Source organism: Magallana gigas, chromosome 7 (genome assembly GCF_963853765.1).
Source record: "Magallana gigas chromosome 7, xbMagGiga1.1, whole genome shotgun sequence".
Lineage (NCBI taxonomy): Eukaryota > Metazoa > Mollusca > Bivalvia > Ostreida > Ostreidae > Magallana > Magallana gigas.
The window spans coordinates 27,416,037-27,428,427 of NC_088859.1; the positions used below are offsets into that span (position 1 = coordinate 27,416,037).

Genomic DNA, 12,391 nt, shown 5'->3' on the forward strand with positions numbered 1-12,391 from the left:
ATTTTTTTACGTCGATTTATTTTATCGCGCGGTATTAAATTTGTCTGCTGGTCCTGGTGTGTTATAGGACAGATGACATCCAAAAATAAACATTAAATGCTTAATTGTGGATAATCATTTATGTATTTAATCATATGAGTATTTTTTATTTCTTACTGTGTCATAAAACTAAATACCATGGATTTACCGGTTTAGGATAGTGCCACTTTTTTACATAATAAAAACTTGGCTTTCTTGATATTTCGAAATATACAATGTTATTTAACTCTTTTCAGAGAAAAAGCACAAAAATAATAGATACAGTTAATGGTATATTGATATGTTGTTACAAATATACAAGTTCCAAAAAATAAAAAGGTTTACTATACGATAGGTGGTGAACTCCGAACTCAGATTATATTTTTGTGCCTTTGGTGGCTACCGAGTTTATCGTATAACGTTTCGTTTTATATATATATATATATATATATATATATATATATATATATATATATATATATATATATATATATATATATATATACACACACACACGACAACTACAAAATTGTTATGACTTTAGATGCATACATGTATGAAAAAAATCGCTTTCTCAAATTGCGCTTTACAGACGGAGAATTTGAATGTTCATACAAATTCATTCACCTTATTTGTTGTTAGGCCCAATATATCGGACTTTTAAAAATATTTTTTGTTTTATGCCCTGGCCCCATGATAAGAGTTTCCCCAAGATCATACATAAATTATAGTACATATTGTGACGAAACTAAATTATGACGTCACAAACAGATTGCAAAAAATCCTCCACTGAAAACAGCTTTGGGTTTCACTCAGTAGATATATAACGTTACTTAGTTTATTACTACATTTTATTAAAAGACAGAAAGTCTTACCGTAGATTTTAATATTTTCATGTAAAGTAAAGGTGTGTAACCCGAAACGTTTGTCCTGATTAAGTTTATTAGAGTTACCCCCCATTGGCGTTCGTAACCAAACGGAAGTCATGTGACACAGCTTGGAAACAATACGCCGTTCCGAAGTTATCTACCTGTGCATACGAGTTTTAAATGGAGTGAAATACGGTATGGATTGTAAGACTATCAGTGACAGGTGTAAACGATGAGTACAAGTAGGCCTAACGGATATACTTCCTATAGAGGAATCAGTAGAGAAACTAGACCTTCATCTGCCGAGGTGAGAAAATAAAATGGTTTTCAAAGTGTTGGAAAAGTTTTATATCAATCTTTAAAAGTTGAAGATCAGAGTGTCGCAATCATATAACGTGTGTATCATAGACGGTCACGGTGAAGCTTTATGCTTTTTATTTACATCTCACACGTTTTAAAATTCGGTGTACTTTTATAGACAAATTTTCACATAGCATCTGAAAGGGTTTTATATACAATGCTATAAAAAAAAACCGGTGTCATAAAATTCTTTGAATCTATTTCAAGTCGGCAGTTTAACATGTTTTAAAAACATAAATATGCCTTGAACTAAAAATTGTTGACACGCAAAGTAAATATTGGTAAACGTGGTGAAGAAAAGTTTCTGAGTTCAATGTTACCATACATATTTATATTGACATTACAGTTGTCTTGGGAAGCATTCAACATGATCACTTTTTTAAATATGCGATACAGATTAACTATATTCTTAAAGTAGAGATATTTTAAAGCACATCTACCTTTAGTTTTTTTTATTCTGGCTGTCTTTATTCACAGTTTTATACTATACCTAACCATGTCCACTGTTTATCAATTTGCTAGTCTCGTAAGAGTGCACATGAATTGTTTCAAAATCTATTTTGGATTTTAAACGAACAACCACAAAAAATACATATTAGATTATTTTAAAGGTATAGGATCCACTTGTGTACAGTCTAGTTAATTTCTATTGTTGTAAAGCAAAATATGCGTTTAAATTTGTTAAAAATACTCTTGTGCAAAAGAAAATTAAACATAGGTTCAACTTATAGTCTTATACCACCAAAAATACTTTCAAAAGATGAAAGACTTAGTATTCACATTTTAAAGAATAAGCAACTTATTACTTATAACTTTAATTTCTTGATAAATTTATGAAATAATGGATAATACATGCCTTTGCCAAATGGACCATATGATTAAAAAAATTATTTGATTAATTAACCTTGAATATTATTTTTTTTTTCATTTTTTAATACTGTTTAACATCATGTCAGCTATCAATAACTCTGGCACAAATGTATTAGAATTCAGAAAATGCTTCTGTATCTATATGTATTGTGCCTGATAACAAACAATGAATTCAGCGGTGTTTGGAGACTTAGCAGGCTCCTATGGTGCTATGTTTGATGAAGTACCCTTTGAGTGGAATGAGGAGGTCTGTCTGTGTTGTGTCTTTGGTCTCTAGGTGTGTCAAGATGACAGTCTCATGCACACGCGAAGAGTAATTTGTCACCTCGACTGTCTGTCAATAGTTTGCAGTGTTAAGTAAATGACAAAATGATGGTTTATTTATTCAGTGTTCAATTGTGTCAGAAATTTTCAGTTCATTTTACTGGGTATATATATACATGTATATACAGTATGTCTATGTACAGTGCAGTCTTTTAAATTTGTAAGCAATTTCTTCTTTCCTGCCAGCAATATTAATTTTTTTATGTCATGAAGTAATTTCTTAATATAATTATATTGATTGTTTTCATTATTTTTTTATATTTCATTATTTCGGCTTTTTTACAATTTACTAAGGTTACCGGTTCAAACCCCCATTCCTGGCACTATTTGAATTTTATGTGTTGTCTCATCAACACCCATCTTTAGTGTCAATTGATGAAGACAGTGTGTTTCTATTAATTAAGTTGAGTCTTTCCTGTAAATCAGCTAGCTTGATTATTGTTCTGAAATAATTGTTTTACTTTTATTGAGATACCGTTGTATATTACTTAGAAATACAATTGGAAAATATGTTGCAAAGAGCTAGTGGTTGTAATTGTTGTGTTAATTAACTTAAGTTTCTAATGAGTTTGCTAATAAAAATATATATATATTTAATACATGGACTTTCTGTGGTCAAGCTACTGATATCAACTAGGATGTAGAGGGAAATTCGCCAGAGAGTTTGATTTGATGGCTAAATTAAATGCATGGCCAAGCTTTGAAAATTGTTACTGGGTACTAATTTAAAAGATCAATACTAGGTGCTATACAATATCATAGCAGAGTTTAGAATTAATAGCTTTATAGAACTGGCTATAGATCCCGTTGATGTTTTGATGTTGAAACATTAATATGACAATTTGTTGAACGATTCGAAAAATTATTTTCAAGATGACTCAATGGCCTTGTGGAAACATTTTTAAGTACATAACAATTTGAAGCACCATTTTCAACATGCATTAATCAAGGATTTCTTGCAATATTTATGAGATCAATAAATATGATGAAAGCAATTTTAGAAGGAGTCTTAAATATATTGAAGTTATCATTGATCAGAGAATATCAAAGTCAGTTTAATAAGGCAATTTTTTGTGCATGATTGGCAAGGGATCAAAGTGAAACTCACACTTATGCTCTTTAATTATAAAGAGAAAAAAAAAACAGGAAGCAGAAAGAACATGGCACTTAAATTTCCAATTCATATTTTGATATATTATTTAGGATAAGATATGATATATTATAAAGTAGCCTTAACCAAGCTGCTTGAGCAAGTGGATAATTTTTGTTGTTGTAATTTTAAAAACTGATCTTGCAGTCTTAATATCTTTAATAGGATTGGATAAAAATGACGCACATATCAATTCAATGGCCTTGTCTTTTATTGAAATGAAGTTTCGATTAGAGGAAGCAGTTTTTCACATATACAAATGAAATTACTCTAAGATCAATTCAATGTGATATTGAAGTTTCATGTCTGTGAAAGACTTTCAGAACATGTACTTATTACATTGTATATCTACAGTAATTTTGATGTTATCAGATTTCTCATTTTTTAGTACCCCTATAATAGACATTTGATCTGTTATCTTGTGATATGAGGTGCAAGTAAAGCGTATTGTACGGCCTGCAAGAGTTAAATTGTAGCTTATGTCTTTGAAAAAAAACCAAAAACCCATTCATACAATTGAAATGAATTTCTCAAGTGTCCTTGAAGACTTGAGGTTTTTAGCTCACCTGAGCTGAAAGCTCAAGTGAGCTATTCTGATCACATTTTGTCCGTCGTCCGTCTGTCCGTCCGTCTGTCCGTCTGTCCGTCCGTCCGTCTGTCCGTCTGTCCGTCTGTAAACTTTTTACATTTTGAACTTCTTCTCTAAAACCGCTTATCCAATTTCAACCAAATTTGGCACAAAGCATCCTTATGGGAGGGCGAATATAAATTGCAGAAATAAAAGTTTGATCTGTATTCAAAGCGGAGAAAACCTTGAAACTGTAGAAAAAGGGGGGTGCATTTTTAAAAATCTTCTTCTCAAGAACTACCGAGGCAAATTCAACCTAGTTTAGCATAAATTATCATTATGGGAAGGAAAATATAAATTGCAAAAATTAAAGTGTAATTCTGTTTCAAATCTGAGTTATTACGAAAATAATAATAAAGGAAAGGCGTGTTTCAATCAGTTTAATAGCTTCGGGTTCGGCATCCGGTAAAATGATTCCATACTTCTAAAACGAGGTTCTTTGTTTAAAGCAGCCATGACATTATACGAAAAAGGGTCGATCTGACTATGATGAATTTGCTTGTTGTGCAACAGTTCGCGTATGAAGGGAAATTTTGAAACATACCAAATATATTGGTGCCGATTTTGTGAAGTAAATTGAGGCTAAATATTTCAATGCGTTGACAGTTTTCACACATGACGTTGTTAGCTTGTTCCGATATTCGTTTCGTTCTCATTATGCTTTGTAACCTGGAAACTATCGTCTGTATTTCGTGATTTTTACGTATCAAATCAAACAGAGACTCCGGTAAATCAAACAGTTAACTGTTTACCTGCGCAAATTAAGCAAAATCTGTTGTAGGGGTACTGAAATACAATTCATTCTATCGGTAATTCGGCATTATCTTTTGCGTAATGGTACATGTAGATTAATGCAATAGGTTTTGTTGAGATGCTCGGCATTTTCTCGAGTTTATTCAGTTTGAATAGAGTTTGATATCGCTGACGGAAATATGTAGGTATATACATGTATATATATGATTCATTTCGAAAAAATAAATTGTGTTCTTTATTTGTTATACATGTAGTGCATGTTTCTTGTGTTTAATTGTTTACAATTTCTATTTAGTAACCATATTTGAGTGTTAAGCTTCGAATTATAAGCAAGATACAGAAATTTGCTCACAATTCTATGTTTGTACACAGATCTAAAAAACTAAAGCTTAAAAAAGTAAAAAATTTGTCAATATTAATTAAGAAAATTTTCAAAGTCGTTTCTTCCAGAAACCAACTATAACAACTTATTGTATTGTAAACTTAACCTTTTTAGCTCACCTGAGGGTGGGGCCACAATGGGGGGGGGGGTCGAAATTTAACAAATGAATATATAGAGTAAATCTTTAAAAATCTTCTTCTCAGAAACTAATCAGCCAGGAAAGATAAAACTTGTGTAAAAACATCATCAGGTAATGTAGATACAAATTTGTGAAAATCATGATCCCCGAAGGTAGGGTGGGGCCACAATGGGGAGTCGAAGTTTAACATAGGAATATATAGATTAAATCTTAAAAAATCTTCTCAGAAACTAAACGGCCAGGAAAGCTGACACTTGTGTGGAAGGATCCTCAGGTAGTGTAGATTCAAAGTTGTGAAAACCATGACCCCCGGGGTACGGTGAGGCCACAATGGGGGATCGAAGGTTAACATAGAAATATATAGAGTAAATCTTTAAAAATCTTCTTCTCAGAAACCAATCAGCCAGGAAAGCTGAAACTTGTGTTAAAGCATCTTCAGGTAGTGTAGATTCATAGTTGTGAAAATCATGACCCCCGGGGGTAGGGTGGGGCCACAATGGAGGATCGAAGTTTAACATAGGAATATATAGAGTAAATCTTTAAAAATCTTCTTCTCAGAAAATTATCAGCCAGGAAAGCTGACACTTGTGTGGATGCATCCTCAGGTAGTGTAAATTCAAAGTTGTGAAAATCATGACCCCCGGGGGTAGGGTGGGGCCACAATGAAGGATCGAAGTTAAACATAGGAATATAAAGAGTAAATCTTTAAAAATCTTCTCAGAAACTAATCAGCCGGCAATGCTGAAACTTGTTCGGATGCATCCTCAGGTAGTGTTGATTCAACGTTGTGAAAATAATAACCCCTGGGGGTAGAATGGGGCCACAATTGGGGGTCGAAGTTTAACATATGATTATATAGTAAATCTTTAAAAATCTTCTTCTCAGAAACTAATTAGCCAGGAAAGCTGAAACTTGTGTGGAAGCATCCTCAGGTAGTGTAGATTCAAATTTTTGAAAATCATAACCCTGGGGGTAGGTTTGGGCCACAATGGGAGGTCGATGTTTTTACATAGGAATAAACAGAGTAAATCTTTAAAAATCTTCTTCTCAGAAACTAATCAGCCAGGAAAGCTGAAACTTGTGTGAAAGCATCCTCAGGTAGTGTAGATTCATAGTTGTGAAAATCATGATCCCCAGGGGTAGGGTGGGGCCACAATGGGGGCTCAAAGTTTAACAAAGGAATATATAGGGTAAATCTTTAAAAATCTTCTCAGAAACTAATCAGCCAGATGCTCTTTATAATTGTTAAGACTTAGGCCACAGGACAATTCTTTGGCCTCCCGAGAAGGTTCAGAGTTTGATGTACGTTTATATCCCATATATAAATTATTGTTAAGGATCTTTTTGAGAACTGCAATACTCAACATATGATATGACTATAAAATCATCCTGTTAGAAAAGGGACTAATGATTAATATAAACATAGGAATATCCAGGGGAAAATGGATTTTATTTATACAGGATCTACATGTATTATTGTCCAGATAGTTTGTATTATGACTCCATTAAGCTGATTTTATCATACAGATTGTTCCTCAGGTGAGCGATGTGGCCCATGGGCCTCTTGTTAATAGATACAATCTGCTATCTTGTATTGTGACTGGGGTGGTGAATTAGTATGGCTCATTTATTCAATAAAATACTTTAAGAATACCGTGTAAGTAAATTGCTTTAAAGGTCGTTACAAAGTCTGCAAGTTGACGAGTTCCATGACAACAGATAAACATTTTACCTTTAAATTTGTAATTTTTGGATTAGCACTAAGTGGACATAAAAGTCATTTTACGAGGAAAGCCCATTGGACGCTTTATGTCTTTGGCAGAAGAAAAAAAAAATGTCGAAACTTAGAAACGTCTTTTCTGGTGATTCCTTAAATAAATATTCTGATCATTGAAGTGTAAATAGTCTTTGTTTGTTTCTGCATGGCTTCTTTAGTTGATACTGGGGATAAATTTGTGTTACAATAAAAATTCATTGCAAGGCACTATTTTCATGTATGCTTTAGGGCTTTATAAAGTTGAAAGTAAAACAAAAGTATGTAAGAAACTACTGGAAAGGTATTCTAAAATATTTTTATTACACAATTGATGTCTGACATTTTAAGTAGTTTTAAATAGGGCCAGTTACTTTTACACCGAATCCACCCCAATTTTATAACTTCAACAAAATATAGCATAGCTAGGTCAAACAACCAGGAATTTCATTTTAAAATTTTACCCCAACCCTGTAAACTTTACATACCCCCCAACCCCAACTCTACCACTTACCCAGTCCTCACTTAACGGAAGCGAAATCTGCAACATTTCACTGCAATGCAAAATGCCTCTTGCCTAATCATACTTATTTCCCCTATATGAAGTTATTGTTTTACAGCCAAAAATATTGCAAAGCAAACACTTAATAATAAACAGCTGCTGCTCTCCAAAATATTTTGGCAGGAGAATATTGAAAACTGTAGTTTATAATTATAGCTCTTATGGCTTTATAATCGATTAGGCCTAAAACCCAAACCCATCTTATTGAGTGAAGCTTTCAAAACGAAATCCTGGTCAGTCTATTCATATATGCACAGTTGTGTTTCAGTATATGACATTGTTCTGGAAGCTTTCAGGCAGTACATTACTGGTATTTTTGCACAACTGTGTACATTTTATTAGAACTAGATCATTTACATGCTTACACTCTCAACACTGGAAGAAGAATTTAACTCTCTTTTTGCAAAAATGTTTCAAGTAAGATTTGCATATCCTATATTCTGAGAGAGAGAGAGAGAGAGAGAGAGAGAGAGAGAGAGAGAGAGATTTTGGTGATAGTTAAGGGCAGTACAATTGTAAATACTTTTATTAAATTAACACTAACACTTGCTGTTGAACCACCAATTGTAACTTCTTACAATCTATGCCCAATGTTTTGCTTGTCCAAAGACATGTAGTTCCTTGAACCCATCCTCTGAAATGAAAACAACCTCACAGGTTTGGCACATGTTAAAATCCTTAATCCTAAATCCAGGTGATTTTAAATGATCTAGTTTTGTTAATGTGGATTCAATCACACACATTGTCTATTCAAAAAATAATAATAAAAAAATCCCATCTATTGAGATTGTCAATTAAAGCTTATTGTATATCCATTTAATATTTAAGAGAAAAAAAATCTTGTCAATACGTTGATTACACCTTTTATAATTCTGACCATAATTCCATGCACCAACTGCATGTTTTGAATTTTAAAACAACCGATTATCCGTGCTGATTAACAGTCATTCATTCTCTATCAGGAAACATGCAAAGGGTTTTTTGCGAACTCTTTAACAGCTTTGGATTTTCTCATATCACTCTCCCATATATAACTAAGAACAAACATTGCAATCTACCTGGGTAAATGGGTAGTTTTGTAGTTAATGGCTCTACGTACCATTCATTGGCCAGAGGATACATCCTAGCAAGAATCTATTGAATAGACATTGGAAAGGAAAGGAATTTTTTCAATATATCCCAAGCTCGGAATCTACGGATGTGTAAACGCTGTATTGGAATCTCTGTGAAAGTCGTAAAAAATAAGAATATTGGATTATGTGTGTTTTAACTTGGACATTGTTTTTATCCCCCGGGCGCTTATTACAGCGTTCAAGTATTCTAATATAAGAAAAACTACAAAGTTTAATATTGAACTAAGTGTGAGGGCAAACAAGCAACTGGGATCCATTAAGGAAAGACATTAAGCCTTTTGTATTTCAGGGCTAGTTTAACTTTGTGTGCTCTGTGATTCTAGAGGTGTAGTCGCCTGATAAGTGTATTCCAGTCATGGATTAAAGGAGGATACCAACAAAATAGAAAAGAAAAATCCTGTTTTGCCATTAAGGCCAAGGATACTTGTGAAAAAAAGGAACCTTTTGTTCTTCGGAGCTTATAGTTATACGGAGGTTTATTTGGATATTTTTTTTATTAAGCCACCCGCAGAAGGAATTTCGGTTTTCACAATGTCGAGTTTGATGGAAAGATATAAAACTTTTAAAAGGCCTTCATCTGGAGAGGTACAAGTATATACAATGTACTTAATAGATGTATAGATTCTCTGGTATTACATAGCTATTAAAACTGTCAGTTGTTTCATGGAGACAAAACTCTATCCATCAATCTAATGAATTTTAACGAACACAGTGTCTCAAGGGTGACACACACACACACAGGTACTCTTTGGAACCTTTCATTGGTCAGCTAGGTCATTGAGGAACCAAACATTTTTAATTGACTTTTGAAAAGTTTACCTTGTCTGCCACTCATAATGATTAATGAATGATATACCACTATATCACATAAATAGGAGAGGATAGAGGGTGCTGTCAAGGGGTCATATTTGTATTATAATCCTCGGACAATATATCTGTGGTCAAGAATAACAGGCAAGATTTCTGATATCTCTGGTTTGGGATTATGCTCTTAAGCCATTGAGTTGAATTGCGGCCAAACTTTGGAAGTGGAGTTTCATGTATTCTTTCAGTTTCTATGAGATATGGTTAAACACTGACAAGAAGTCGGGTCCTTAAGCCACATAAGGTGCCGTGCAAGAGTCAACAGAGACAAAGATTGCTCTCTATTTAAGGGTAAACACTAAGGCACCGGTCTGACGTTAGAAAAGGACAAATTCTCTTCAGATCAATTTGTAATTTCTATATACACAGTTAATCTACACAAAGTTAATTGGTTTACCGCCACTTTAAGATATTTTGAAACTCTGGAGGAGTTTTTCAAGGTTTTCTTTGAGTCAGCCCGGTTGTTTTTGGATACCGTTGTATATTTCATGTACCAGTCCCAACACACACCTTAAGTTGCAATATGGTCAGTCACTGAGTGTAACTATATGCTGTATAAATGACGTCTGTTTAAGCATAATCCATTCTTGTTAAGAGCCCCCTATGCCTACCTATAATCTGCCTCTTACAGTATGACTTCTCTTTGATTCTGATAGTAAGCCAGAATTTTCTAGACTCGTTGCATCAAATCCTCCTATGACTGCCACTGGGATTACAGTGTAATAGACTTAGAGATTATGTTTCGGTGATGTCAATTTAAAATTCACAGGGTTTTAATAAAGGAGGGGTTAAATTGGTGAAAACATCTATCTTATGTATACTTATTGTTTTAGAGAGGTTTAGAACCCCCCCCCCTCCCAAAATAAAAAAATTGTACATAGAATATGTATATGTACTTATAAAAATACTTAATATTTACTTGCTTGTCAATAATTAACAGTTATTTTGCTCCTCATGTGTAGGAAATGCAAAACCATCTTGGTCTCATATGGATTAAAACTTATTACCTGGTCGTTATTTGCATTTGAATGATTATTTACCTGTTGTTTATTTAGTAAATAAAGTTACCTGGTAACCTTCAATGAAGCCACCTGTATTGTTTAAATAGTTACACTCTGTTTGATAATCTTCATTAGCACATTTAACCAAACACCTACTATTTAAATTTCCACATGCAAATACTCAACCCATTTTTAAACCCATTGAGTATTTGGTTTAAGTAATTTGAAAATTGATTATTTAAAGTTATAAAAGGATCAAATTTTTGGACACCCACAAGTAAAAATCATAAATTTACAATTATTGAGGATATTAATTTCTGCATGCAGTTGTTAATACATGTACATGTTATGCAAATCTAATATTATAAAAAAATAGTATACTATGTAATTTTTTATGTTAATATGAATAAATACATTCTTCTCATTTGTTTGAACCTCTGCCACATCTTATTTCATCTGTACCTTTATATTGGATATCAAATGATTGGTAAACTTTTTATTTTTGACCACTTTTGTTAATTTTTAATAATTTTTAATTAAATTGCTACCAGCGTTGGCTAATTTTTGGTAGTAAATTACTGTGTGTTTTATTTATGTGACAGTCATGTAGGTTCAATGTTTGCCATCAAATTTTGGCCTTCTTAGGTCTCTAGGAATTCAACTCTTAGATTAAAGTCATGTTAAAGTAAACATTCCAGGCTATTCTACTCAAGTTTTTTTAAATCTAACTCAGCCTCTACATAAGTCATTCAGTCATTCAACTTATAAGTAAAGATAGGGTTCTTTTCCCAATTGTGAACAGTTCAATTAAGTATATGGAAAGTCTTGGCAATGGAATTAGTCACCCTCATTTCCCTCCCATTTAGAAACTACTAGAACTTAAACTTTAATTAGGGGTAATGCACCTCAAAGATATGAAATCGGGATAGCAATTTTGATTCCCAAATGTTTGCCGTCACAGTCAGTTGTATTCAGTACTTGTATGAAATTGACTAATTAATTTTGTGTTTTAGAAGAGATTTATTTATTTTATAGCTCTAAGTTAGTAATTTGTTTTTCAGGCATTGATGAGTTTTTCTCACCTTTTTTTGCTGCAATTGGTCTGACCAATTGCCTTTGCTATAAGTAAACAATGCTTGCAAGAATGAATATTTAATGGTTAAAAACCAGTTCGAAAGATTCTTTTAATTAGAGCTAGCACTCTAAATGGAAGTACACTAATGCTTGGACCTCATTGACTCAATAGATTTTTGGTCCAAGCTTTTGATCTACACACCAAGTAATGTAAAAATTTTGGATTATTTTATTACCATGAACCACTTAGGTTAATGTCTTTACCCAAAACATGTGGCAGATCAGCATAAATTGGCTGTGGTACTCAAGTTGGCAATTTCATTAAATGTGATACATTTGTCAAAAAATAAATTTTAAAACATTTATCCTGTCCGTAAAGGCATTCATTAAGTGAAAACAGTTGACCATTCTACATGTACTTGTGCCATATTGACAATAAAACCATTTTTCCATTACCAGTGGTATAAATCTCCATATTTTAATATGCATGGTAGTGAGCAATGGAAAGTTC

General features: G+C 32.9%; 1 protein-coding gene across 14 annotated transcripts in view; it reads left to right on the forward strand.

The window, feature by feature from the left end:
* Positions 1 to 901: 901 nt before the first annotated feature.
* Positions 902 to 12,391, forward strand: part of LOC105333671 (spermatogenesis-associated protein 1) — a 40,765-nt gene continuing 29,275 nt past the window's right edge. For 2 of the 14 annotated variants that reach the window (XM_034456405.2, XM_066067579.1), the window contains exon 1: positions 914 to 1,194. In XM_034456405.2, coding sequence (XP_034312296.2) covers positions 1,120 to 1,194 — 75 coding nt within the window. In that variant the 5' untranslated portion in view covers positions 914 to 1,119. Of the gene's footprint in view, positions 1,195 to 8,774; positions 9,527 to 12,391 lie in introns of those variants that run through there. The other 12 variants (XM_066067574.1, XM_066067576.1, XM_066067578.1 and 9 more) reach the window with 11 other exon arrangements.